This window comes from Pyricularia grisea, assembly GCF_004355905.1.
Source record: "Pyricularia grisea strain NI907 chromosome V map unlocalized Pyricularia_grisea_NI907_Scaffold_6, whole genome shotgun sequence".
NCBI lineage: Eukaryota > Fungi > Ascomycota > Sordariomycetes > Magnaporthales > Pyriculariaceae > Pyricularia > Pyricularia grisea.
This window is the reverse complement of record NW_022156719.1, coordinates 2,472,809-2,500,598: the sequence shown is the minus strand read 5'-3', so window position 1 is coordinate 2,500,598 and position 27,790 is coordinate 2,472,809. Positions and strand designations below refer to the sequence as shown.

Sequence of the window (27,790 nt, the reverse complement as noted above, 5' to 3'; positions counted from 1 at the left end):
GTCGTAGCGGCCGCTGAGGCGACATTGCAAGTTGACGTTAGGTGCTTTTAGGCCCGGGTGAGGTGGTGCCTGGGTGGAGAATGAAGAACAACAAGGGCACGGAGAGAGTTGCATTCGACCCCATCGGCCGTTTTTCAGGTCGCATCAGCCACACCCCTTTGCCGATTCGAATCCTGTTTCCAACGAGAATTACTGGAATACCACACTCCTCTCGCAGGCAGCAGAGACGTGAGCAGTATCAATTTAAATTGATAGGGGACCTTTTTTTTTTTTTTTTTTTTTTTTTTTTTTTTTTGGTTTTCAGACACTACCTGGCGACCCTGTCCGCTATACGCCATGTTTCTCTTGTTTGCGCTCGAACCCTGACGGCGACGTGGCGGTGAACGACATGGATAGTTTGAACGTCGCAGAAAAAGCCTGGTAACAGACCCTGATGATTCCCAGCATTTTTCGGAAATTTTTTCTGTTCTCCCCACACGCGCGCAAGGAATCAGTTTGTAAGAGCGCAAAGTTTGGCAATTTTGGCAGGCAAAGACAGGTTTCTTACGGGTTGTAGGCAGCACGCTGAGTCGAGAAATGGCACAGTCTGACTAGGCCGTCGTGGCTGAACACGGACACAGTGCGGGTGGACCCCAAGAGCCGGCTAGTGAAGCCAAGCCGTCAGTTATCGACATGGAGCCTGCCTGATGGAGGAGGGGAGGGGGCCAGGTCCATTTTGCATTGGGTCTCCACACCAGCTTTTTCCTTACCTTGCCCTAGTGCGATTCTGCTGCCGGGTGCCGCGACATTTTTGGGTTGCTTTTTACTTTTCCTCCCACTCTTTTTGTCCTCTCTAGGGACAACAAACCTGCCGAATCAGGCCGGGGAGGTAACGGCAATGCTGCAAGACTAGCAAAGCGCTTCATGGTCCATGCCGCCTGTTCTGGGGTTTACTGGACCTCTTTGCAGGTGCCGCAATCATTAGTGCATCAATCCTTCATCATCGACATCATCGCTGCTGACAGTTTCAATGGATCCCCCCCTCAATAGGGCTGGTCTTGCAGCCGTAAGTAGTAAATGCTGATCGTTTGACCGTTTGAAAATTTCCTTACTTCCATTTCTTTAGCTTTTCCTGGCGCTTTAGTACGGAAAAGTCTTCCCTGCTAGCGGGCCGGTGCCACACCGCGCCTGACGCGACGCGATTGACATCACTCGGAGGTTTGTTCAACGACATGACATCGGAGCTTTAGCAACGAACCTCCTATAATAGCTTAGCTCGTCGGAACAACCGCCGTCCGAGCGCCCTTTTGTGAAAGCATTTTTTTCAGACAGAGCAGAGCCACACCCCTAATATCTGGCGGATCCAGTCTCCTGTGTCTATGCAATCAATACTCATGAATGGGAAGGATTGACAAGAAGATGTGGAAAGCATAAAATTGCGTCAAGTTCACCGGAAAGTTAGCGTTGGGACACTAAAACAAAATAAAGACGTCCGAGCTGGATGATGAGAAACCAACAGGGGAATAAAATTGTGAAAGCTCCCCCGAAGTATAAGGCGACATGCGCTGTACGCATCAGTGCAGCGCCTGCAGCCGCACAGACAGAGGTGCCACAGAAGTTTGCGGCCCTGCTTCTGTGGAGCTCTTCCACGGCCGGTCTGGTCCTTAACCCGACTCGAGGACAAGTGACAGAAAGAGCTCCTCCCCCCATCGAGCTTGCCTTGGTTGGGTTGCCAATACGCTCGTTCTGGGAGCCGTGTCCACAATAACCTAATACAATGTGCAGGGGCCGTTCGACATCCCACTTTGCACAAACTTGTGCTGGGACCCTAGTCTGACAGCTGTCATGGGTCAAATAACCAGTACTAGTACAGACCGGACCCCTGCTCCCGGGTGTTGCTGCACCGAAATCAGGGGATCAGGAGAGTAATTGGTACCTAAGGGTACCTGACCTGACCTGACCTGGTGGAGGACCAAGGACCTGCCCGGCTGTCCCGCGACGGGACTTTTTTTTTATTTTAAATTTTTTTTATGTCTACACACACCCACCACTTCAGGGCCCCTGTCCTTGCATAACATTTCGTACCGACTTACCGAGCTAGCTCCAAAGAGCCAGCAGCAATGAAGGACTCGAGATGGACAAATGGCCCAATCCACACCACCCAACACCACCTCCCCGCTGCTCATCCTTTGCACGGCGACCTTGTCGAACATGCCTGTTTCCCCATCAAGGCGTCAGGGGTCTGTCTGCCCTTGTTCGGGCGGGCATGCTTTTATCCCTCCTCCAAACACGCACACGTTCATCACCAAGGAACAAAGAACACCACACAAGAAACAGCAGCATGCTGGTATCGGATTTATGCGCCCGACTGGCTCCGCCCTGTTTGACGACTCTAATTTTCCATCTTCTCGTCATCTGCATCTATCAGCTGGCGAGTAGTTTAATGGTAGACCTAGTAGGCCGTACCTTGAAGGAACAAACAGAAGCAAGAAAAAAAAAAGAGAACATCCATCCACGTAACCCACGCATTCATTGGCACTTTTTTTAACTCAGATATCACTCCATACCACCGCATTCCACAAAAAAATAACAAGTCGCACGCCCAGAGCAAAAGGCCTCACACTCCATACATATCATTAGCACTAGACCTTGTTTAATAAGCCACAGCCCCAATCCGGGGCCTTGCGACAACCACACACCCCCCTAGCCGGCAAGACTTCGTCGTCCGCCCACACCAGGCCGGCTCCCGACTGGGTTGTGGTGCTGGTTGTTAATCATAGCAAAGGCGGCTCCAGTCTTAATACGACGGCTCTCCATATGCTATTACAACACTGGCGATATAACCTATCTACCCTGTCCTGCACTCTGCTCCCCGCCCAAACCAGACCAAACTTTCAAGCCCATATCCATTGACCATTCCCATCTCATCTCCAATTCTGTGACCGGTTCCCGCAATCCCTCCTTGAACCGCGTTTCTTTTATTCTGCTTATCATACCGGCGGCATTGTTCTGATCGCCGGGTAATCGACACTGCTCTTCTTCTCATTCTCTCCTGCGACCACAATCGACCACTTCTCTGAAACCTTGTAAACAGTTTTTCGAAAAAAAAAAGACGCGTCTCGAATACAGCCGCGGAACGAAGCCTCGCTTCCGGTCATATTTGCAGAACCCGCATCGTGCTTCCGCAATCTTTGTCGCCGTCTGCTCTCACTCGCGAGCCAAGTCTAGCCTGGGCGTGGACTTCTGAAGCAGCCGCATACGCGCTCGACTGGGGAGAGCTACGCTGTTTTAGGGACCGGAACTTGGTGGCCAAGACCAACGACGTCGTGCGATTCCCTTCTCGAACTCGATTCGGAACGACGACAGACTTGAAAAGGCTAGGTTCTGGCTCAGGAATTAGCTTGTCGCCGGCGCGCGAGAAATTTTTACTGAGAGCGCAGGAAGCGCGGAGTCCAAAAGAACTTGCCAGAAGTTGCGGCGCATCCAACTTCATCCCGGCGCTTGAACACGAACTTGCAATCACGTCTTGTCGTTGACCAGAAAAAAAAGTGAGACCCCACCTCCGAGATCGCCACCACCCGGATTTTCAGGCAGTCCAACACCTTCTCGACGTTACCCGCGATATATTGAGCACGTGGTAAACCTGCCGCAATCTCGGCCCAGTCACACCACACGCGCATAATCATCTAGCGAGTACCTGATAGATCCGGAGCTCTACTCAGGGTAAAGTCGAACATTCGACTTGAACTGCAACATAACAACTACCTGGAAGCCCTCACGATATTCTGCTGGGTCGACTGGCAAAATACATCATACTTGCCTGCAGAGAGACAACTAGCACTGCGCAGGTAGTATCCTTGACTGTTGGAGACGTGCTGCGTGCGCTTTGCCTTGGGCCACCAAATCCAAAGCACGACGAACTAGTAGAAGGAGGGCAGCATCACGGAGATAACACTGGACGATACTTGTCCGCAGCCTCTTGTACTTGTAATTGTACTCTTTGGCATTATTATCAGGTGAGCAGCTTCTTCTTTTTTGTCGCACATCCTCTCCTCGCTTCCCCTAGCCCCACCTAGAAGCTCAAGGGCCTTAGCCCCATAGCACAACGCTTGATGATCTACGACGGAACCAAGACCAGCCGGGATCTGCCTCCTCTCTACTACGAAGTAGTATCCCAAACCGGTCAAGTTCAAACGATGAAGTCTAAAGCAGCTTCAAATATCTCAATGCCTCTTTCATCCGAATGTGTGCCAGGTCTTGGCCGACAGTGGAGGCATCGTGGCTATGGTCGGCGTCATCATGCACCAAGATTTACCGTACCCGGGGTCGCAACTTCCGCTGTCTATCAGCCATTGTCACTTTGTGACAGAGGCTCCCCGTCTGAACATCATCCTCCCCTTACCCATGTCTCAACCTGAACAAGACCCGCCCAGCTGTCAGTTGCTTGCTTTCCGAGACAAGTGTCCGAGAGGCAACAATGAATGGCTTGCCTGATCGAGTACCATTATTTCATGCCCTCTGGTTCTTCGTCTGAACATTCGTACGATTAACGCTGTACCAGATTATCAATCTTGCTGATTCTCGCTTCGACATAAACCCCGCGAAGATCTACAACTCAGGCACATAAGTTGTTGGGCGACCCAGAAACTTGAAAGGCTTTAAGCGACTTAACCTACATTTTGGGACCATATTGCAATAGCTACGTTGTCTGTTTGTACTTGTACAACCATTGTAAGTGATATATCCCGCCGGGATCTAACCGATATTGACCTCATCGGACCAGTCCCATACAGGCTTCTAACAAGCACACATCAACTAACCTTAGCAAGTTTAATCAACAAGCAAGAAAGCCGAGACTGTCAGAAACGATACTGTCTCGACCACACTTCCGCAACTGCTACAGGGCAGTATCCATAAGCGCCTAGACATACACGATTATTACGCCCAACGGTGGACTGGGATGCGATAATATACGTCAGAGTTGCTCGGGCTTTCTTTCTCGGGAAAGAGGATACAAAGCAAACATAAACAAGCTGTACCGCGACTATTCCATCCTCCACACTGGCTCTTATGTCGCTTCCGAGCATTGGGTCCGTAGGATCGGACAGGATGGCAGCATACATGCACGGGCAACAAGTTTATACAGGCCAGTTTGGCGACCCAAACTTGACACCACCGCAGTCGGAAACACAGATGTCAGCCCAAGCATCTGCACAAGCGGTGGGACAAGAACCGTGAGTACCTTTGCACTATCCCGAATAACCACATCCAGGGCGGATCAGTAGAGTAGCCTCCGGATGACTGACACAGCTGATGCGCTCAGGGAGTCCGACTATAAACTCGTAATACGCCAGGAGCCTCAAAGAGCTCGGGTTGCACAAGGGAAGGAGAAGGGTGAGTTATTGGCAACGTAGCACAAGGTGTGAGGTGATCCAAAGTTGTACTTGGAGCTAAACCGAGTATAAGGAACAGACCGAAAGCCGATCGACCCCCCGCCCATTGTCCAGCTAATTAGGACAACTCGGAGCGACCCTGCTCAGATATATCTCCAAAGTAAGTTGGCACACACGAGGCTGACGCCCGGGAGCTGTAAAAGCTTGTACTAACTGTCTTAGGCCCTTATTATTTTATGGCCTGCACGTTAATCAAAGGGAGCGATGACGACCCCGATCCAAACCCGAATTCGATGCTGGGCACATTAGTTTCCTCGCTTCACAAGCTCCGAGACCTCAACAATGAAGACGGCGGGTTCTTCATCTTTGGCGACCTCTCGATCAAAATCGAGGGGGTGTTTCGTTTACAGTTTACTCTGTTCCAGATGAAGGATTCGACGTGCGTTTTTCTGGACTCTGCTACGTCACAGCCCTTTACAGTCTATCCCCAAAAGAACTTTGAGGGAATGGCCGAGTCGACCTTCCTCACGAGGTCCTTTAGCGACCAAGGCGTAAGGCTACGGGTTAGGAAAGACTCGAGAGCAATGACCACGCGCAAGAGGAATCATCAACACGCCGAGGTTGCCAAGAAGCACTCGGAGTGGGACAGGAAGCAGACATCGGCTGTATCCCGGCACAGCAGCATCAATGAAAACGATAGCACACCGACGGATGCGCGCGGACCGGGGTCTTTTGCTGCCACCGGTAGCAGCGGGTATTACGATCAGCACCGCTCACACTACGGCGAGACGTACGGTCACGACAATTACTACGGCGCGGGGCGGTCAGTCAAGCGCGCGAGGCACGAGGTCAGCCCGGGGCAGTATGCGCTACCTGATCTTCCCCAACAAACATACGCCACGAGGCAACCCACCTTTTCGGACTCGGTCGCGTCCATGACTATGCCGCCCGTGACTACGGCGGCACCATCACTGGCGGGCATTAACCCAATGAGTAGTCACCATGGGTACACGGGATCCGCGCATCCTGGTTTTGCGCCTCATCGTATCAACACCCAGGTCGGTGGGTCGCATCTGGCTCCCCAACCTCACTCGGCCATTGCCTCGGTAACCCAGGGGTACCAATCTCCCAGCACGCACCATCAGCCCCATCCACATACGGCACACCCAGTCAGCGGCCAGGCCTACCCATCTCCTTCTCCTCGCCAGTCACCGGGCACCGCGCCGAACTATCACTACGGCTCGCACCACTCTCAACAGACGCCCGTGTCGCTTGGACTCGAGACTTATACGTCGGCGGGGGTTGTCGGGATGCCAGGCCCGGGTCAGCTGGTGGGCACCTCGGCTCCGAGCCCACATCTTGGACAGGGCTACAGGCATGGTATGGTGAACGAGCCTGGGGCTTGAGTGGGGGCTTGTTCATCGGTAGAGAGCCCGGTTTCGATTCTTGAACACCAATTCGGGATTAAAAACTTTAGTTTGGCATGTCACTCTCTTGTCGAAAGGGAATCACCTACTCGGCAGAGATCTTGAAGCGCATTTGTGGATCTGTGGAGTTTTTTGGGGGGGAAGGAGGGTTGCTTTGTCTTTTTATTTTGTCCTTCACTTCATCAGCTCCCGTCGAATGTAGAGGTTGGTGATCCTGGTTGAAATACCTTGGGTACTGCTCTCGTTTGACTCGAAGCTTTATTTCTGGTATACATTTTAAGGCATCTAGCACACATATGGGGAGGAGGTCATGGGCTTGTCGTCATTGATGTTCTGCAAAATACCCCCTTTTTTGTCACTTGGTGGGCAATTCTTAGAAACGTTTCTTTTCTCACCTTTCTTTTCTCATACATAGTTTTTTTTTTTCACCCCCTTGTTTTAAAAAAAACTCCAACTCGACTATTAACATTCTTATCGCCTGAAATGTGTTGGTATGAACATTGGATTGACTCTACTGGCTCAAGATGCGAAGCTAACCACAGTCCGGTCTTCAGTGATTAAACGAGGCCACAATGTCACTAGGTATTGTCACGATTCTAACCCTGTGGTTGCTTTAGCGCTTCCTTTGTTTGTCCCGAGGCTCAGAATAGCCGGTGGTCCAGTCACGCGCCTGTTTGTTTGTGTCAAAAACCCCCCAGAGATGAAAAGTCCAAATGCAGCATCCACCCGCGCCTCTCGACCCATTTTACATATAAGAACCGTCATAAAAGGCTGCGCTGCGATGACCACTACCTAGAATCGAATCGATGCCGACGGCCGACCCCAGCTGCTTCGAAAAGGAGGCGCGCTGTCCCTGCGACCCGGCGCCCGAGTTGCGGTACTCGCCAAACAGGACGTTGCTGATGCGCTCGTCGCCCGTGTTCCACGTCTTCCACCCGGCCGAGTTGACGACCTCGGTCATGGCCGTGTTCTGGAACACGACGCGTGCAAACTCGCGCCACGGTCGGCCGAGGTAGTAGGCACCCTTGGGCACGGTCTGGCCCGATGCAGCGGCGACGTTGCAGTTGTTGAAGACGTAGTAGGACGGGTTGCTGTTGTCAAGACGGCCGTTTGCTGCGGGGGGTGAAGTTAATTTGGTCTAGTGTCAGTCATTTGACACAAAAGACAGAAGAGACAATGGTTATTACTATGGGGGGCGGGGGAAACATACCGGTGATGTACCCAAGAGACTTGCCCAGGACCCTCACGTCGTTCTTCTCAAACCATGCGGCGGCGTACTGGCCAAAGACAAAGTCGGTGGCGCCCTGGACCAGACACCTCGCGTACAGCTGCTTGCCCTGGTTGGCCAGCACCGTGTCCTGGAAGCCGGTGAATCGGCAGCCGTAGTATCCGCTGTCGGCGTAGGCGCTCAGGGCGACGGCCTGGCTTCCCTCGCCGTAGCTGTTGTCGACGTTGACGTTGTACAGCTTGAAGTTGGCCGCCTTGACGCGCAGGGTGGCCGTCTCGTCGTTGGATAGGCCGTCCTTTTGCGACCTTCGCTGCGTGATGAGCGCCCCGTTGCCGTTGTGGCTCAGCGTGTCGGTCGAGTAGCCGTATATGGTCAGCTGGGCCTTGCGCGCCGGCACGAGCACCTGCTCCTGGTACGTGCCGCGCTCCAGGAAGATGCACTGCGTTCCCGACGCCGTCGTAGACAACGAGTTGACCGCCTGCTGGATGCTGGCGCCGGACCGCACCGTGATGCAGCCGGATGGCGCGCTGGTCCTGGATGCGCCCAGGGCTCCTGCCGCGAGGGACAGGATGGCTAGGGTGAGAGAGACCATTGTGGAGAGGGAATTGTCAAGTCGGTAAGCCTGGTGGGGAGCCGGAGGGAGGAGGGCGGAGGCGCTGGGGGAGGATGAGGGTGAGGTCCTCTAAGGATACGTGCCCCATGCCGGAGGTGGCGCCTCGCTGTTAATATATCTGGAGGATAAGTGAGAGCATCTTGAAAATGCCAAGGCTCTGTAGATTATCGCAGCAACTTGAGGTACTTTAGCCCTCGTCGCTACCAACAAGATCCCACCCACACGGATCCATTTTTCATATCATTGTCGAAAAGATCGGTACCTGATCTTGGTGATTTTCAAGGTCTTTGATGCGAACAAAAAGAAAAGAAAATAGTTGGAGATCCACACCCATTGTTGTTAAGGACCCCCCTTTTGGCAGGTCTTATTTCTTGTTGGTGGAATAAAAAGCCGTCGGACTGCACTCCTGCCAGGGGTTCGTCTCAGGTCCTGTGAGCAAGTCTATCGGTAAATTGTTGCGGGGATTTTGTTTCTCTCCAGGTTTAATTTTCCCGCCCATATGATTGTCTACATCGTTTTCTGTCAGCTTGCATTACAATAGATACCAGTATTTTTTTTTTCTCTCTCTTTGGCAGAAATGATTTTTCGGCAATATATATATATTTTTCTCTGCCGTTCGGTCTAGCGGCATATCCTTTTCAGGGAAAATTGAGGATGCAGATGCTATATAACCTGCCTGCCTAGTCTGGAGTTAGATTAGATCTCCAAACGCAATTGCCCGGGAACCCGCCTGATGTAGTTTCCGCCAATACACGCGAGGAAGCCGCATTAGGCCCGGCATTGGGCTAAGAATTTTGGGACGGAAGGATCGGCGAATATGCTTAAGTTGTCCAAAACAGTGGGATGGGTACTCCGGTTCTAGAAGCTTGCATCATTCATTCGTGCAAAAAAAAAAAAAAAAAAAAAAAAAAAAAAAAAAAAAAAAAAAAAAAAAAAAAAAAAAAAAAAAAAGCCCACATGTGTAGGTAGGCTTTGCTTTCTTATTGTGCTTGGCTGGCTAGCCAAGGTGACTAGACTGTCTACATCAGTATATCTGAGTCCTTGCCAAGTAACCTCGGCATAATAAGCATGTTGACCTGCTTTCCCTCCTGCCCTCCAATCTCATCTCCCACAAAATTTTCTCATTCACTCTCCCATAAACTAGTTCCCACGGTACGCCATTTGTGTAGACGCACTTTATCAAGGGCGACCAGGGATTTCCTATACTTCGTCGTCATGGATGACTGCCAGTTTTCAATCCTAACGCTCACCCAAGGTTGTGTGGTGTGGGAAATGCCAATAGTTGGTCGGAGATTTAACCAATATCGCCGTGATTTTGATAGCAATCCGAGGCTTTGACTTTCACAAGCGTGATCTTTGCGTGGTTGGACCGCGACTTGAGAAACAGCAAACTTTGTGGAAAGCACCAAGCTGTTGGGAAAAGGCTAGATTCCATCCGAAGATGATCGGTAAAGTCAAGCTGTTCAGTAAAACCATCAGCGTCAATCGTGTAAGATCTGTTGTGCAGCAAATTATCATCCCACAGTCGTGTATACCCAGTGATAATTAAGCCGTCGTTAATATTGAGCACAAACCCATTGGGGGTTGATCACCCTTGACTCTAGCGTGTCCCAGTCGATCGGCTTGAAGTTGGCCTTTTCGACCTAAACAGCGAGCTGCTTTAGCCAAAGTTCTTTTCCCCCAGCTTGCTTGCTTCCGTCGCCATAACTCTCAGGTGCACGGGAGTAATGTTTGTGTCTCGGGCTCGGGCAGCGAGGGTGAGTCGTCGGACCAATCATTGTCACGTCTCTTGAAGCCAGTGAAGTACATATTATCCGGGAATTGGTTGCGTCTCTCCTACCGGCTGGCTCTACGTTATGGTATCGAGGAGGTTAAGGGTTCACCCAGCACGTAGTATACCCAAACACTTTTCACTTTAGGCATCCCCCTACTTTTTGTAAGAATCTCAAAAGCTCAAGGTTGCAACCCAAGGTAACCAAGACAGGGAACTTATGTCCAGCGCCTACAATCTGAACGCTATATAATGATACACTGATTGATCGCTCCTTGACAAATTATTGTCACAGAATGACAAGCTCACAACGCCGATGTGAGGGAAAGCAACTAGGTAGGTACTGTATGCTTTTCCCACACTTGACACGCATGCAAGTGCTGCTCCACAAGACCAGTAAGTAATTGGGTAAGGTACTTACTTAAATTATTTCTATGGCGAACAGCTTCTCATACGATTCGGAAACATCGTAACTGGTGCATTTTTGGATCATGGCACTTACTGTCTCCAGCTAGAAAATCTGGAGTATTCTGAGCCACGGTGCGATGTAAGCTGGGTCAGCGACGTAGACAAGTGTGGCCAGAACGTATGGCCATCTTATAATATACCGTAGCTGATGCGTCGAAAGAGATTGTGACTTTGTTGGTTCAATAGTTCTAGAAAATCATGCATGTACCAATGGGCACGCTGGCGTGCTTGTCTGCGTCTAGCAAGGCCTGGCAATTTGCACTTGAAGATGTGTGGTTCGACGCGAAGGGCTACCCACCCAGCTCGAACCAATTCAGCGATAGGGAACGTTCCCATTAATCGTAGTCAGTATGTCAACCGCGTTTGGCAGCGTTCAGTCTTGCGATGAGTCGCCGACTCACTTGGAAGCACCGCCCTGGAAGGATAATGCTCGAAAAGCAAGTCATAGAAGTCATAGAAGTCAAGAACCAGAGGCAAGAAACGGACAAGCAACAAGGGGGCTTCCGACACAGAGCAGCAAAAAAGGGGCAGATACTCAACGGGACTGGAACTACGCAGTCGCCATTCCCTCACGACGATCTTAGCAGCAATTCACAGGATTTCGGTCAACAACTGATATAACAACTGCTAGTCAAAAAAAGGGTTACCTACCGCTGGCATTACTATGTTCTTCCATATCCCTGTTTGTTTTGCTTACTTCCCCTTCTACTGCTGCAGTGAACGCAAAAAAGGTGTAATCGTGAGATAGATACGACAAAGGGATAGATGAAGGGGACGTAGCAGAGAAGGAGAGAAAATAAAAAAATAAAATCGATTTTGAAGAGGGCAGGTAGAAAGGATAGTGAGGAGAGCCACAAGAAAAGAATGTGCAAAGCCCGTTAAAGAAAGCACCAATAAATGAATATCTTGCTTCTATAGCAAAACATAGAGATAATATCCAAGGCAGTGATATTTACGGTGATTCAGTTTCGTGTCGTCAGCCACCTGGGAGATCATTCCTGACTGGCCTAAAAGGCTGACAATTATGTCGGAGGCCCTCCAAACGCCGAGTATATGTGACCCCACAGCAAAAGGGTTGCCATTTGATGCCTGCAATTGAGTGGCTCCTTAGTTCAGAATTCGGTATGAGGTAACACAACGCCATGTATCACTCGGGTTCTTTTTGGGTGACAAACTGCCATCATTGGTCAAAAGTATTGAGCCTATTGATATGTCTGCATTTGTTGGCAATCTGCTGTCCACAGGTGCAGAAAGGCATTCCTGCACCAACCATGCTTGGCGCTAGTTCATGTTCACTTCGAGAAAGACCTATGGGTTCATAAAACACAACAAACTTCCCATCTTCTTCTTTATCGTCTACATCTGTCCGACCTCCACCTTCCTCTTGGTTCGATGTTTTGTGGCGACCGGACTTTCACTCGACGTGTTAGCATTTAGTTTCTAGCTAATCTGTTGCCTTTGCCTGCGGATGGGAAAGTCGGCTCACAACATAACCTTGCACTTGTTCATCAGCTTTACAGCAATGGCCTCTAAGCCAGTCTTGGAAAGCCTTCCAGGGATCCAAAAATGGCCAGAGGAATTCAAGGATGTAACTGTCTTTTGTGGCAGCGAAACCTTCAAGCTGCACAAAGCTATTTTTTGCTCCAATTCGCAATACTTTACCAAGGCCCTCTGCGGTGGGTTTGAGGTACGTTAAAACCCAAATACGTATCGTTCATATGATGCTTGCTCTAACAGCCGCCCTCAACAGGATGCAGAGAACAGCGAGATAGAACTGGCTTCGGAGGATTCAGAGACCTTCGAGCGCCTGGTTCAGTTCTGCTACTCTGGTACATATCTTGATTGTGCAACGAAGTTCGAGCAAGAAAGTCAGAACCATGGCTTTGGGGCACACTATCTATCACCCGCAGAACTATTTGCCAAGTATCAATCATTGCCAGGACTTTTGGGGGCCGCAGGACCATCCTTACCAAAGGGTCAGTTTCGGCAATGAGTCTATTGCAACTTCTCAAAACACTGGTCAAGTCTAACAGAATATGTAGCGAAAACCGAGGTTGGCGCCAAATCTCTCCGCGAGCAAGACGAAATAACATTCCCCGCATCGCCAGGAGCCATGGCCGCAATTGAACGCTCTATTCTAATCGCGGGCAGGGTTTATATAATGGCTGAAATGCTCCTGATGCCAGCGGCAAAAGTCCTAGCTCTGGAAAGGTTCCGCGCCGGGGTCGATGATATTATTAACGCGGACCTCCCAGGCTTTGCTCCAACATCCGAGTTGATTGAGCTTATCGACAACTTGTACACAAATCTACTGGATACTGACGTTGCGGTAAAAGAGCCCATCTGTCTTCTGATCGCATTGAAGCGGTTGGAGCCCAAGTTTTGGGACTCAGTGAGCCCGATGATGAGAAATAATGGTGCTCTTGCTGTCGGTGTCACAAATTATATCAACCTCCTCATTCCTTCTAATATTATCGTCGTCAGGACCCCATCCAAAAGTTCCAGTCAGACTCAGACGTCTGAACGGTCTATTCTGCAGAAGCCGACGGCACAGATGCGCCAAATGTGGATGGAGAAAGAGCGCAAGCAATGTGGTTAGCTTGTTTGACTGAGTGAAGGAATAAAATGGCCTAGAGCAAATGCACTACAGCAGCTGGAAGAATAGGAAATTGAAATTGTCGCTGTAGCAAATGATCAAGTGTGATTCATAAGCAGAATATTGTGTGCTTTATAGGAGTCAGCGAAATATTAAAATGGACGAAACGTAGCAATAGCAGCAACTAAATACTTGACTAGCATGTGTGAGACTTTAGCTTATAGCTTAACCTACTCACTTACTTGACAAATACAATATCAAAAGCGGCCTCAAAGTACACCTGCCAAGAAATACCATAAACATGTATTCTGTGCAAGCTAGAGGCTGTGGGTTTCGCACCTCGTTCATCTGGTCAAAGGTGATAACCGATGCGCGTTTTGATCATTTGTGCTCTGAAAAAATGACAAAACGGTCCCATTCTTGTCACTCTGCGGTTTTCAAGTCAGGAAAATACCGGAAAAGAGTTATCAGTTGCTATTTCAATACTTGAAGCGTGCAAGATGCGCAGCTGACAACACTTTGATACAAATCCAAGCCAAACAGCCAATACATGGCGAGAGAACGAAAGTCCTTCAGAATCCTTGTTTTCTCCACACTCCTCTCAAAAATGAGCCTTGATTCTGTGACCGAGAAAGACCCTTGTGTTTACTTGATTTTTCTCGGGACAGGACACAAAAGGTCTGTCCGACACAGCCTCGCTCAAACCAGTCAAACTAGAAGCTTGTAAGGTCTACATCTTCTCAAGTTACCAATGCGAGCTGACTTTGTAGGCTGGCTGTGTTTGGGGACGGCGGCCTATGATGATGACGGAATCAGGCGTCGGCTTCGGTGTCGGCTTCGGTGTCGGCCTCGGCCTCGGGCTTGCCCTTGCCTCCCTTGGGTCCCTTTGGCTTATGAGGCTTCTTGCCCTTGTGGTGGTGCTTCTTCTTTCCGCCCTTCTTCGGGGGCTTCTTCTTGTCACCGCCCTCGACCTCGGCCTCATCACGAGCGACGATGGAGTCCGCCTTCGACAGTCAGTAAACGGGCAACAACACGAGAGCGGAAAAAAAGGGGGCTATCAGGGGTTTCATACCACGTCGGCAACCGGGACAGCCACGACGGGGGCGGCGAGCACAGCAAGAGCGCCCTGAACGTCCAAAAAAAGACCTTGTCAGCTACGAGATTCACCCGAGTTCCTTGACCATGACACAACTGGGGAATCTATTGAGACGTGGGGGGAGATATTACAGCAACGCGGCAGGCCACGGCGGTCGGGCCCTGCGGTGCCTGGAAGGCGGCGGCAGAGGAGGCCAGAAGGCCTGCGAGGGCGAGCTGCATGACGGTGGGGATCTGCATGATGGGCAAGTGGCTTTTTGTCGTTCGAATCAAGTTGAACGGTGAAGCTTTCCAAGGGCAAGGATTGAAGTCTGATGGAAGAAGCAGAAGCGTGGACAACTCCGATGGCCTGAGGAAAGAAGAGAAGGGAAGGAGCAGGCAGTTCTGGCATCGCCATGATGTTTATATAGACGTTTTCTTTTTCCCTCGCGGCGGTGACGTGATGAACATTGTGAAATATCACAACATGGTGCTCCTAGCGATTGACTCCCAAGGTGCAATCCGGCCTCGGCGGAACGTCTCTATCCAGGTCCGATGTTGCAACTGTCGTCAAGCATGCACAATATTCCATCTGCAGGTCCTCAGATGACCAGACAATATGGATAAAGTCATAAAGTCAGGCCGCAATGAAGTCAAAAAGATTATCGGAGTACTGCATTGCATGAGGCTGGCAGAGATTTTCAGTTAAATATAATGATGAGCGGTCGAGGACGCGCGGCCAACGGGACGGGAATAATTACTCAAAAGTCTACGGCCGTCCTGATCCAAATTTGCCAAAGGAGAAACGTGGGGATGAGAAAGGCGTCACAGGTTGGACGTCTGTTGTCCTTGTCGTGACCGACTGTTGGTTCCAAAAGAAGCGAGTATACATCTTGAGGCGTTGAGAGTATTGAAAGGTAGCGTGATAATAATGCCAGGTCAAGGCACGAGCACGCCCAGAAGCTGTTCTGGTTCTTGAACACAATGCTGCCATGTTCGATCCATCTATCAACAGCCATCCTGCCGAATAGCCGTGTGGAGTGATTTATTGTTCGGCAACATTAAGGATATTGATGGGCGATGATTCAGTTCAACGCACAGCATCGAGATGTCGACATAGGCCCTTGGTTTGAGGTGACAACGACCATATTGAGTCGGAGAGAACGGAATAGGTGACCAAGATTCCACCTTTCGGTCTCGTAAGAATGTAGAATATTTCTGCATGGCATCGTGACCAATCCGGGAATAGTCTGCAGTGTCGTGGTAAACATACCATGCAGATGGACATTACTAACTGCAACGGCAGACGGCTGAAGCCCGGGGCTAAATATACTCAGCGGAGGCGGCAGAACTGGGTGCTTAAGAACCCGACGATCGGCAGCAGTAATGCGGGGGAAGTAAACACAACGCCGCCATGCTGCTCATATACCCAGCTGGCTGCAATGAAGGCGCAATACCGATCCTAAGTCAAATGGTAAGACACTTCCAGAGCAATCGATGCCAAGACACGGATGAAAGCAGCTACCGAGATGTCAGTTTTGCAGGTAACAGCCTTACCCCGAATAGCCCGTGTCGCCCAGTCCGGGAAAGGCTAAAAGATGTTCATCATCTTGAAGGACTAGCTGGACCCCTTTTGGCTGAAAACTAAGTGGCGGACTATGCCGCGTTAGTTAGCAAGTATAGCAAGTACTTTGCAAAGTTGTCAATGAGGATATCGTACGTCCGATTCTCACCGGGGATTTGATGACCAGCAGCAGTAAGCAGGCCATAACGAACTGCCGTTCGGGAAGTGGGGAGCTCAAGGTACTATCGGCAGCTACCGAACCGCGTAACCGGATAATAATGCTGTACTCTAGCTAGTGGAGTCTGCTACCGGGTCGAGTGTGTGCCTTGGAGCCGTGAAAATAAAGGTTTCCGAACCTGGGGTAGGCCGGTGCCAAGCCCGGGATTAACTGGTGAGATGGCCTTATATGCGGACATCTTGATATGGGTACTATTATTCAAAATATGCAACATCGATGCATGGAGCTAATACCATATGCTTCGGCACATTGGGGCATTCTCCTTGGCGGAATTGGCAGCTAGTGGCTTCCGGAAGAATGTCAGTTGCGCGGTCTGAAAGTGAATCTTAATAAATTATCGCATCGCATCAAATTAACACCCGAAAACAAGTTTTTTTTTTTTCAATGGGAGTTGTATCGTCATACCTATGTGGCCCCATGTGTCAATATTTCCAGGGGATGGCACAAGAAATAAATAAATTCGACTCATGTTGCTAAGCCCGAATGCCAATTCCTGAAAGCTGCGCACCGAAGATCTCTACTTGAACAAGTTGAATCTGACGTTCTTTGGCTCTTGGAAATGCGTCTCCGCACTCGTCTACATCGCCGGCTTACCAGGAAATCATACCATATATTGCTCGCGGAAACTTCAAAACGAAAAGAGGGCAGTCTCTGATCCAACGCGCACGTATAAGAAGGTTGGGTTGCTAGATTACTTCTTTCTCGCGACGCGCCAGTCCATCTATAGGAAAAGGACAGTGCAAATACTTGGGTAGTTGGGTAGGTAAGCAGTAGCTATATTCTTCGATTCCATGCATTTCTGACGCGTCAAAGGATATAGTGGCCTCACTATAGATCTAGAAGGACCAGATTCAGAATCGCTTCCATAATATGTACCTAGGAATTTTCAACAAAGCCTTCAGAGTTCGCTGTTAATAATACATTCGCTGCTTATGATGAGCTCACACTCGATGTGGGACTAGGCATGGAAAAGTCCTCGTGATAGTGAACCCTTGTTCCTCGCTTCCATACTTGATCCACCAAGAGTTGGGGACCGTCAGACTGGCTGTTTTCCGAGAAGATGACCAGATCGGCATCAGCTCCGGGATTCAAACTGCCTTTGATCCCTTGCAAGCCCAAGAGAGCAGCTGGCGTGGCTGTAACAGCGTTGAGTGCCTGGGGGATGGTGCATCCACTCCAGCTCAGGAAGTTGTTCACGCATTCGATCAGAGTAATAGAGCTGCCATGGGACTTGGTGTTAGCACTAATCATATTAAGACACCTCTGGCCTCAGATGGGCTTGTTGGAGGAACTGACCTTCCAGCGATGGTGCCGGAGCCTTCCAGGGTAAGCACTGATCCCGTCTTCACAATCCTGCTGCACTGGTCTCCATTGGTCCAATCATAAGTACCGTCTGGCAGACCAACCAGATGCATGGCATCCGTGACCAAGATGAAACCCTCAGGGTGTGCGCTGTACGCTATTTTGATGGTGGTCGGGTGCAAGTGTATGCCATCGGCAATGATGCCAAAATACGGCCGGGGAAGTCTCTCGGCGATACCCAGCACTCCGAAAACGCCCGGGTTCCGGTGGTGGAGCGGGCGCATTGCGTTGAATAGATGAGTAATCATTGTTGCCCCTGAAGCGACAGCCAAAGATGCTTCTTCATAGGTGGCCTCGGTATGGCCAATCGAGTATATAATGTTCCTGTCCTGCAGCTCAGGGATAAGCTCCATCATGCGACCTAACTCGGGTGCTGCTGTTATCATTCGAATGGGTAGACGCTGATTGCCAGTTGTTGATGCAGGTTTGATGTTGTCCACTCCGTACATGGCCTCAAGGTCTTCCATAGTCTTAGCCTCTCTCAAAACATCCACGTTGTGAATGCCATTCTTGGTTTGGCTGATGAAAGGGCCTTCAACATGTGCGCCCAAAGATTCCGCACCATCCTCAGCTGTTTGGTGATCTCCCGAAGGACCAAGGAAGGGAAGGACCTGATATTGGAGGTTAGTTATGAGTTCGATTTTGGTTGAGACTAGATCCAAAATGAAGTACCTTGTGGTAGAGTTCGCTTGTCTGGCTTGTGACAGTGGGAACATAGGAGGTGACACCAGTTTCAACTAGCTTCCGATTGAGTTCCTTAACCTTCTTGCCATAGGACGACATATCAGGAAAGGTCGAAGAGAAGTTGAAGCCATAGGCCCCATTTAGTTGCACGTCTATGAGACCGGGAGAAACGATTCTGCCACCCAGGTTGATGATCTCGTCCGGCAGAACATTATGGTCGTAGAAGACGGCTTGGCTGCGGACAATCTTGCCGGTAACGGAGCTGACCCATAGATCCTCTTCAACTAGAGAAGCGCCGCGGACGAGACGACAGTTGGTGAACTTGGTGATGCCATTTCTGGACCGCTCATGGAGGGTGGTGGCAGCGGGCATAGCTGTTGATTAATTTGCTGACAACAGCAACTATCTTTATTGGTGCTCTGGTCTAGGTTAGAGAACAGGATGACATGAACTGGGTTCGCCGCAAATCAGCGAGGTAAAACCAAATTTATCTGGGATATGGCGGGATATGTTTTCATCGAGCTTGAGAACGAGCGTCCTCTTCTGCCTTTTTGGACCTCCATGAAAGCGATTATGAGGGAGGGCGTAAGTGAAGGTAGAAATCTGTTGGGCATAGGCATAGGCCCGCCCACGTGCGTCCGGTCGCAAAGCCAACTGGGAGGCCCCAGCTGACGTCAAAACTTTGGTGGAAGGGGAGAGAGCAAAATTCTATCCGATCTCTAGTTACGTGATCGCTTCGGGTGCCATGGGTGCAATGGTGAACCAAAGGTGTGGGTTCCGAAAGTGCCGAGACCGATATCACTGAGGACCGTTATTCGTCCGCGCGAAGCGCAAACGGTGCGACGTCGTAATATTTGTCAAAGAAGACCACTTAAACAACACACTCGGTCAACTGCAACCTGAACTGAGACTTAACAAACAAGCTATCAACTCAAAGAGTGCAGTCCCAGTTAGCCTGTGGACTCCATCCAAGGCTACCTACCGCCTGATTGCACAAAACTCAAAACTCGGATGTTCATACTGTGCGGGGTGGGTACGGTACAGGCACAGGTAACCTTAGCTCAACTGCCATTGAGAGCGCGTCCATCGCCGTAATCAAAGGTCGTGCCTGCCTTCTGCAGGTTGCAAGAAAATTTGAGATCATCTTAGTAGGCAACTGCTTCCGGCATAGTCCACTTTCATTATGTAAGGGACTCAAGTGCCCATGGACGCCATACCGGTAGAATTTCAACATGTTCCCTGCCTTGATAAGCTTGCAACATCCACCAGGCACCACATCGAAACGCACATGACACCAGCGCCAGTGGCGTGGAATGGACGCGATACCGGTGTGGGCATGTAACGTTAACGTAACGCCTGTGGAAGGCGCCGACCAATTATTCATGGACCGGACCACAGCAACGCAAGCAAGGCAAGACAGTTATCACACCTCCATTATTTCAGAGTTTCTGTGAGATTATTACGTACCTGGATCCTATGAGTACCTCGCCTACCTAACGCAGCTAATTTAGATAGTTGTACGCACATTGTCAAGTTGAAAACGGGCCGTGGAGCTAAAAACCACAACGTGTCACCCCCAAAAACAACCAATCACCGAGCCGCAAATCGCCTAGCGCTGATGTAAGGACAGCGGCTCTTCCCTGTGCACCCATGTCCCCCACGACCAGGCAATGAATGGCCGTCAAGTTCGGGGAAGCGCCGAGTACCTACGATACTATGCGTGCCAGAGAGTAATGCGTTCGAGCGCCCACAAGTGAGAGCCACCGACCGATGAACCCCGCAATTTTTGCGCCAGCATAGTCTCCCGCTTGGAGCCTGTGCCCCATCTTTCCAACCAGTACCCAAGCAAAGCTTACTACAAGCCAACTTTGGTGGTCAACATGTACACTTGTGTCAATGCCAATCACGATTGATCGTGCACTGGATCTGTCCGTGGCGTCTACGTACCTCTGATTGAATCGTTCCGAGAGCAAGGCCTGTTTGTGTCAGCCGCACGTCGAGCCAACTGAAGGTCTGATCTGCATACGCGCCCAATCTGTTCAAAGCCTTTGCAACGTCCCATAGCCACGGGTACATACCATTCAACGGTGAATACTTGAAAAATAAAAGTACCGTGTCGGACTGGGACAAGTCTGCGTGCACGTGGCCATGGCCAGCAACGACGATGGCCTGGATGCACTATGGCAGGATCTCGATTGGTGCGTGCCTTTAAACTCAAAACGTCCATCATTCCTGTCTTTCAACAAGAGACCTAGCTGACTAGTGGTGGACCTCCACTATCAGGGCCATAGGGCAGATGCTGATTATGGGCTGGGATGGCACCGAAGTGACTCCCCAGATACGCAACTTGATAGAGACTCATCATCTGGGCTCCATCCTGCTCACTGCAAAGAATCTCAAATGTCCGTAAATTCATCCAGTTTATTCTTATTGGACGTTGCCCTTTGAGTCCTTTGCTTTAGGAAGAGTCCCTGAAACGTAGAGATCAGGCCTGCGATTGCAAGATGTCATCATCAAGGAAGCAGCTGCCCTTTGTGTTCACCTGTTTTGGAATTGAACAGCTACACACATAGACCGGCCTTGTCCAATTTTTACTGACATCCAAATCACCCGAATTCCTAGCGGCACATGAAACTGCGAAACTTGTACAGGAGTTGCAGACCATCGCCCGTCAGGCTGGGCACCCCTACCCGCTTCTCATTGCACTAGACCAAGAAAATGGCGGAGTCAACAGTCTTTTTGACGAAGATTATATCTGCCAGTTCCCAAGCGCGATGGGAGTCGCAGCGGCAGGCAATCCTGAGTTGGCCTACAACGTAGCGAAAGCTACCGCAACCGAGGTTTCTGCCGTGGGCGTCAATCTAATCCTAGGCCCTGTTCTCGACGTTCTTACCAATGCTAGATATCAGCCACTGGGTGTAAGAGCCACAAGTGATGACCCGCAGGAGGTATCTCAGTATGGCATCGCTGCAATGAACGGATACAAAGCAGCAGGCGTTGCCACGTGCGGCAAGCACTTTCCTTCTTATGGCAATCTAGATTTCCTCGGGTCCAGTCTCGATATACCCATCATCACGCAGACACTAGAGGAGTTGAGCCTAAGTGCTCTGGTTCCTTTCAGAAATGCAATTGCCACCGGTAGCCTCGACGGCATGTTCGTTGGTGGATGTGGAATCGCCAATCCATCAATGAATGTTATGCATGCATGTCTATCAGATCAGGTTGTTGACGACTTGTTGAGAAACGACTTGGGCTTCACAGGAGTTGCAATCTCGGAATGTCTTGAAATGGAGGCTTTGAGCCACGAAATTGGCGTCAAAGGAGGAACAGTTATGGCTGTTGAGGCCGGCTGCGACCTTGTGCTTCTGTGCCGCGCATATGATGTGCAGCTGGAGGCCATCGCCGGTATGAAGCTCGGCATCGAGAACGGCATCATCACGCGCGAGAGGATCTACACCTCGCTGCAAAGGGTACTACGCATGAAAAGAGGGTGCACCTCGTGGTCCAAGGCATTAAACCCACCTGGGATATCACTCTTGTCCAAGATCCATCCTTCCCATTTGGCTCTCTCCAAACAGGCATATGACAGCTCCATCACAGTCATGAGGGATAAGGATAAGCTTCTTCCTCTGAACAGGTCAATGCATCAGGATGATGAGCTACTACTGCTTACTCCGTTGGTCAAGCCACTACCAGCGTCTGCAGCTACCAAGACACTTCTCAGGTCCAAGGACACATATGAACAGGCCTCGGGTGTCCATGACAAATGGGCACATCGTGACAGGAGCTCCCTAATGAGTGGCGAGGGTGTTTTCCGGGAGTTTGGCAGGTCTCTAGCCCGGGCGCGGCATGGAAAGCTGCTACACACTTCGTACACTGCAAACGGAGTGAGACCAGGTGAGTGTGATCATGATGAATATTTTGTCTCTGACGGCAATTGCGGTTCCCTGTTCGCATTGTACCGCTTGGCGTGATTCTTACCTTGTTCTTGTAACTAGTTCACGAAAACCTCATCGACAAGGCGTCTTGCATCATAATCGTCACGGCCGATGCGAATCGCAACTTGTACCAGGCCGGCTTCACAAAGCACGTCGCAACAATATGTGCGATGCTGCGAGCCGGTGGTCAGAAGAAGTCGCTGATTGTCGTGGCGGTTAGCTCGCCTTACGATTTTGCCATGGATAAGACGGTGGGAACATATATCTGCACCTTTGACTTTACAGAGACTGCAATGCATGCTCTAGTCAGAGTCCTGGTAGGCGAGTTCGCGCCTCATGGGACGCTTCCAGGAACCCTCAGAAAAAGCAAAAAAGTGCTCCAGTCGCGACAGCAGTGGTTGGTTGAGAGCTACGAGCGAGAACGCGATGCACATGGGCTAGATGATCTTATTCAGTCTGTTGCGCGAGCAATGCCCAGCGGAGCCCTTCCAGGCAGCGCCTCAAACCATCTAGCGGCAGCGACTGCAGCTACTTTTGAACTCGCCAACCCGCATGTCGATGAGGCTCATTTTGTGGTACGAAACAGCAGCACCAAGGCCCTCTACGGCTTCTGCTCAACATACTGTGTCCAAGGGGTTGGCATTATTGGCGCCATCTTTGTCGACCCCGCAAAACGCAACGTATCAGTCGGCCGATCGCTGCACCGGAGAGCCTTACGCAGCCTCATGCAGCGGGGAGGCGGTTGCAAAAAGCTCCAGCTGGGAACTTCATTCCCTGGCGTTTTTCTGGGCGTCCCTATAGCTGATTCTCCGCCGTCAGCTTCTGTTGTAGAGCAAGGCGCCACCAGTGCCAAAGCTTGGTTTACAAGCAGTGGATGGGACGTTCAGTTTCCCAGGTTGCTGACAAGTCTGGCCATTGCTGATCTACCATCCTGGGGTGCACCTGAGGGTCTGTTGCAAAGTATCCAACGTGCCAACATTAGCTTTGATCTGATCCACGGCCTCTCAGAGAGCGGCGAGACTGTGCTGGCCCATGTCAGGGCGCATGCTAATCCTGAGGTTCAGGAGCTGTATCGAGCCGCGTTGGAGGAAACCAAAACATGTGGTGTGGTGCGTGCCAAAGGCAACAACGACTCTTTACTGGGTACGGTGGTCATCTCCAGCCCCGGAAGCAATCTTTCTACACACCTCCCGGCATTTGGCAACATTTATGGCGAGGATGCGACGATCGGCGGGATCATCGCGCCGGTATTGTCATCCTCGGGCTCGCACTCGGGCGTGTTGGTTTTGCAGGGACTTGCCCTCATGGGGTTGCGGCAGAACAAGGCACACAAATCATCGCGCAGTGTGTTGAGTTGGGTATACGATGATGCGTTCGAGCCGCTCGTGGCGATGGGATTTGAAGTCGCGCAGCAATTCGAGGAAATCACAAATTCCCTCGACAACGTAAGTTTTAAACCCATTACAGCCCTTTGAGTATTCCTTTTTAGCAACGATTACTGATTACCTACTCTGATGTACCAAGTGGCCCGACTTGACATAGAAAAGGCTGAGTGAGGGAGGTCCTTTTGCCTTTCCACTTCGTTGGCGTATGTCTCGACTGAGTCAAAACACGACCGTTTGCCCCAAACCCACTTGGGATCTCATGTAGCCTCGCATATCAATTTTCTGCACACCATGTTGACTTGCAGCCAGCGTGGGATTCTTGAACCCCCATTTGTTTATTAATTATTATCATCTGTTATATCTGGTCGACCGTCAAAATGCTTCATGTCGCCTAGCGAGGCCTTTACAATTTACCCAATCGTCCATCCATTGATTATATAATGATTTCTTCCGGGGCTTGAGTGTGAGACTCTCGAAAGAGCATCAATTGCAGCTCTGAACAATCTCGGTGACCTGCCACGTTGGGTATGGTCGCAGGCAGCACAATTCTCAAATTTATCTTAGTGTGACTGGTGTAACAGCCAAGACCCAATTGATTCACACAGTCAACTGGGTTGGTCCGACATTGCACAAGTTATGGTCACTTTTGGATAAAATATTCGAGTCTTCCACAAAACCTTTTTCGGGATCTGGATGATCGGAGTCGTTTTCCCATATTAGCTTTTTGTTTTTCTCTTCAAGCCTTTTATAGCACATTCGTCCCTGTAATATTGTTTCAAGACAGCCTTCCTTGGGTAATCGGAGAAATCCACAACACTAGCGGCCAAGACAGGTCACCAAGCCACTGGGAATCTAGGCAGCCGATCGACTTCGGTCCTTCCAGTGACCCCTCGCCAAACTCCCTGACACGACACGGCCGTTCATTGGGCACAGCCTGCCCCTGCTGGCCGTTCTCGACAGCGAATCGTGTGGAGGCGCCCAGACAAGTTGAGATAGGAAAGCTGGGGTAAGCTCCGCCTCTGTTTGATGATTTTTGGTCGGCGTCGCTCCGCACCCGACTTTGGTGGTATTGTATTGGCCCACAGAGAACCCATTCATTCATTCTATTTGGCATTTGCAATTCCGAACCGACGATAAGCTGCAAAACCGATAGCAGTACATTCAAACAACTTTGTTGTCGACAAACTGAGACTGGGTCTGATCAGGACAGAACATAGCAGCAGCATCTACCCAATTTCTGTCCTACCGAATCGCCCAAACCGAAGCTTTCCGACTGGCTGCCCACCGGCTCCGAGTCCTATCTAGCCCGATAGGGCAGAGAAATCTAGAACCAGACATCACGCGCTATCTTGTGACGCAACGGGTCGATCCAGATAGGCCACACCACAGGGCAGAGCAACCTGGTGAATAGGCTATCCTATTGACATCCAGCGGTCAAACAAAAATCGCAAAATATCGACTTCGACAGACTTTTGCAAGAGTTGCTCCCTCTCCGTGAATAGAGGGCCCTTGCCCGCCGCGAGAATTCGCTGGCGGGATTTTTTGGAGCCAGACGACGTCCGCCGCAAGTGGTTTACAATGAGATGGCAACCTTCAACTCGATGGCTCCGCCGGCCAGCGGCGAATCGCTCAGGCTGAATATGAGTACCTCGGGTCCTCAGTCGCTAGGGATGGAGGTCTTTGATTCGGATATAACATTCGACGAGTCTCTGCTGTAAGCGACACCGAATCCCTATGTCGGTATGATGGAAAAGGACGCATAAAATGAGGGTCGGATATATGATACCTCTCCGCGACGAGGAACTATACAGAGCACGGCCGCTAGATTGGGAGCTGACCTTGAAACTTCACTTTGTAGAAACAATGTCCACGGAATGTCTAGCCTCCCGTTTACACAGCAATACGACTTCGATTCCTTTTCCGGCACGTTTGAAGACCCTTTCGCATACCCATCCAGACCCAATTTTCCCACGGCATCGGAAGTAATATTAGGCATGAACCAGTCGAGCGGGGAGTCAATGCAAAGGCGCGCAACCGAGACTGAGGCAGAGGCTGGCTTTGCGGATCTAGAAGGCTCACCACAAGAGGAGGAAATGGACAACAAGCTGCTGAGCTTCTCGGCGCCTGTCTCCAAGGCGACTCTGGTGGACGACTTGGGCAAGATCGTGGAACCGGGCATGTCGGCCGAGCTCTACGGCATGTTCTTCGTGGCCGAGGATGTCTTTGGTGGGGAGCAGAACCCGGGCAGGCCGGCCGAGTTGACGTGCTACCGCCGCAACCTGTGGCAGTGCTCCGGGCAGATTACGCTCCCCCGCACGGCGCACGGCCTGCACGTCATCACGGACCAGGGCCTGAGGGCAAAAGTGCTTGAGCTCGCCGTGGCCATCACAGCAGCCGAGTCCATCGAGGGGAAGCCCACCGAGATCATCTCGATACCGTGGAAGAGCGCAAACGCAGGGGTTACGGGAGGAGACGATCATCAAAAGGGTGCCTCGGCCCCGCCAAACATTCCGCTCGACCCGTTAGGCAGCGGCCAGGAGCTCGACGGGAATCGCGTATCTATACCCGTGTCCTGGAAGCGGCTACAGTTCAAACATGCGACGGCCAATAACGGCAGGCGGAAGGGTCTGCAACAGCACTACCTCGTCCACATTTCCTTGGTAGGCAAGCTCGGTCCTGTCCAGCATCAGCACGGTGGCGGGGAGCAGGGTCTCGGCGCCATACCTGCGTCTTCGCTAGTGGCGTCGGGCGATGGCTTCGTCAAGATCACCGAAATTCGGTCCGGCCCAGTGATTGTGCGCGGGCGCAGCCCCCGGAACTTTGACAGCAGGAAAGACGTGGCGCTCAGCGGTGAGAAGAAGCCTGGCTCGAGGAGCATGTCTAACGATCTAGGAGCTGAGGCCGCCACGCCCGTAGGGACGACTATGAAGGTTGAGCAGGGTACGCCAGAACTCTCGCAAGCCTTGCTTAGGATGAATTCGGCTGGTAGCAGCATACAGGTAAGCTAACATTTGTCAATTACTGAGATGTGCCGTGGTGCCTGGCAGGGTTGTTCTCTCTAGCAACGCTAACAAATTCATTATTTCTCGATGTATCCAGCAGCCGAGTGACTGGGCATACGCAGGCAAAAGCTCCTCCTCCAGCCACCAGAACAAACAGCCCCCGGCCAAGAAGCTGGCACTCTCACCGGTGCCGGGGCGGCCACCAGTGCCGTCTTGGGGCTCTAACGAGTCAATGAGACAGCAACCTCCCACGCCAACCAGAGCAACCATGGCGTCATCATCATCATCATCATCATCATCCCTGCGTCGGCCATCGGCCGCCTCCATCATGCCCATCAACCTGTCCTTGTCAGAAGACGAGCGGAGCCCGCCCAACCGGTCAAACTCTGAGGTACTCTCCAGCCCGCAATTCGGCAAGTCGAGACCCGTAACCAGGGCAGACTCGGGAGGGAGTCCAGTGGAGGATGAGGATATGCTCTATGAGTATTTTCCGTTGAGTGTTGATGATTGGTCAGTCTTTCTTCTTCTCAACCACATCTTTGACCCAATCTATCCTGGTCCAGCAGCAAAAGTCATATGTGCAAATTTACTGACTCCCCCAATTTCGCTTTCACAGGGCGCCACCGGTCGATGCTATTTACCGACCTCATGTTGTACACCATACGAGTGCGCCGGCTGAGGTCAAAGCTCAACAGGGCCGCATGCGGGCGAAGCGATATTTTGCGGCTGATTAACTAAAGTGAAAAAGAAATATCATTCATCCTGTTTCTGTTGGGGGGGTTTTGACACTAGTTTCTAGTCTTACCCCTTGTGTTTTAGTGCATTCCCTCTGTCGCTTAGTTAAACGGCTTATGATACCATCATTTTCTTTGCCTTGTGGTTTTTTTTTTTTTTTTTTTTTTAAAAAAAAAAAAAAAAAAAAAAAAAAGGTCACATGGGTTTGCAACTCTTGCATCTACGTGTCTGTTTCAGGATTGAATGACCCTGAACTACTTTTCTGAGAGCAGTCATGTGATTGATCTCGTCAAAGACGGCAGCTTTGCAAAAGTAAAATTCGATTAATAAATA

The 27,790-nt window shown here is 50.7% G+C and overlaps 7 protein-coding genes across 7 annotated transcripts; 3 read left to right on the top strand and 4 right to left on the bottom strand.

The window, feature by feature from the left end:
* Positions 1-1,250: 1,250 nt before the first annotated feature.
* PgNI_08707 (uncharacterized protein) lies at positions 1,251-2,192 on the bottom strand (the record flags this gene model as incomplete). Its single annotated transcript, XM_031128702.1, has 4 exons — positions 1,251-1,350; positions 1,451-1,812; positions 1,936-1,983; positions 2,073-2,192. 4 exons carry the CDS (start codon positions 2,190-2,192, stop codon positions 1,251-1,253), a joined length of 630 nt encoding a protein of 209 aa, XP_030978513.1.
* A 52-nt stretch (positions 2,193-2,244) lies between these two features.
* On the top strand, positions 2,245-7,266 carry PgNI_08706 (uncharacterized protein). The gene is made up of 6 exons (XM_031128701.1): positions 2,245-3,995; positions 4,541-4,710; positions 4,809-5,213; positions 5,303-5,373; positions 5,452-5,532; positions 5,595-7,266. The coding sequence occupies exons 3-6, from the start codon at positions 5,050-5,052 to the stop codon at positions 6,776-6,778; spliced, it is 1,500 nt and encodes a 499-aa protein (XP_030978512.1). The 5' UTR covers positions 2,245-3,995; positions 4,541-4,710; positions 4,809-5,049; the 3' UTR covers positions 6,779-7,266.
* A 22-nt stretch (positions 7,267-7,288) lies between these two features.
* Positions 7,289-8,709, bottom strand: PgNI_08705 (uncharacterized protein; the record flags this gene model as incomplete). The annotated part of the gene is made up of 2 exons (XM_031128700.1): positions 7,289-7,912; positions 8,010-8,709. Coding segments are annotated over 2 exons (1,068 nt in total), but the record flags the coding sequence as incomplete, so codon positions are not given.
* Positions 8,710-12,160: 3,451 nt separating this feature from the next.
* Positions 12,161-13,719, top strand: PgNI_08704 (uncharacterized protein). The gene is made up of 3 exons (XM_031128699.1): positions 12,161-12,566; positions 12,630-12,855; positions 12,922-13,719. Exons 1-3 carry the CDS (start codon positions 12,348-12,350, stop codon positions 13,476-13,478), a joined length of 1,002 nt encoding a protein of 333 aa, XP_030978510.1. The 5' UTR covers positions 12,161-12,347; the 3' UTR covers positions 13,479-13,719.
* Positions 13,720-13,887: 168 nt separating this feature from the next.
* PgNI_08703 (uncharacterized protein) lies at positions 13,888-15,014 on the bottom strand. Its single transcript, XM_031128698.1, has 3 exons — positions 14,703-15,014; positions 14,548-14,601; positions 13,888-14,479 (listed from the first exon to the last, which is right to left on the bottom strand). Exons 1-3 carry the CDS (start codon positions 14,808-14,810, stop codon positions 14,288-14,290), a joined length of 354 nt encoding a protein of 117 aa, XP_030979017.1. The 5' UTR covers positions 14,811-15,014; the 3' UTR covers positions 13,888-14,287.
* Positions 15,015-16,885: 1,871 nt separating this feature from the next.
* On the bottom strand, positions 16,886-19,358 carry PgNI_08702 (uncharacterized protein). Its single transcript, XM_031128697.1, has 3 exons — positions 18,386-19,358; positions 17,648-18,324; positions 16,886-17,570 (listed from the first exon to the last, which is right to left on the bottom strand). Exons 1-3 carry the CDS (start codon positions 18,767-18,769, stop codon positions 17,282-17,284), a joined length of 1,350 nt encoding a protein of 449 aa, XP_030978509.1. The 5' UTR covers positions 18,770-19,358; the 3' UTR covers positions 16,886-17,281.
* Positions 19,359-20,258: 900 nt separating this feature from the next.
* On the top strand, positions 20,259-27,084 carry PgNI_08701 (uncharacterized protein). Its single transcript, XM_031128696.1, has 7 exons — positions 20,259-20,595; positions 20,681-20,799; positions 21,020-22,294; positions 22,396-23,780; positions 23,860-25,434; positions 25,579-26,719; positions 26,820-27,084. The coding sequence occupies exons 1-5, from the start codon at positions 20,546-20,548 to the stop codon at positions 23,875-23,877; spliced, it is 2,847 nt and encodes a 948-aa protein (XP_030978508.1). The 5' UTR covers positions 20,259-20,545; the 3' UTR covers positions 23,878-25,434; positions 25,579-26,719; positions 26,820-27,084.
* Positions 27,085-27,790: the final 706 nt, after the last annotated feature.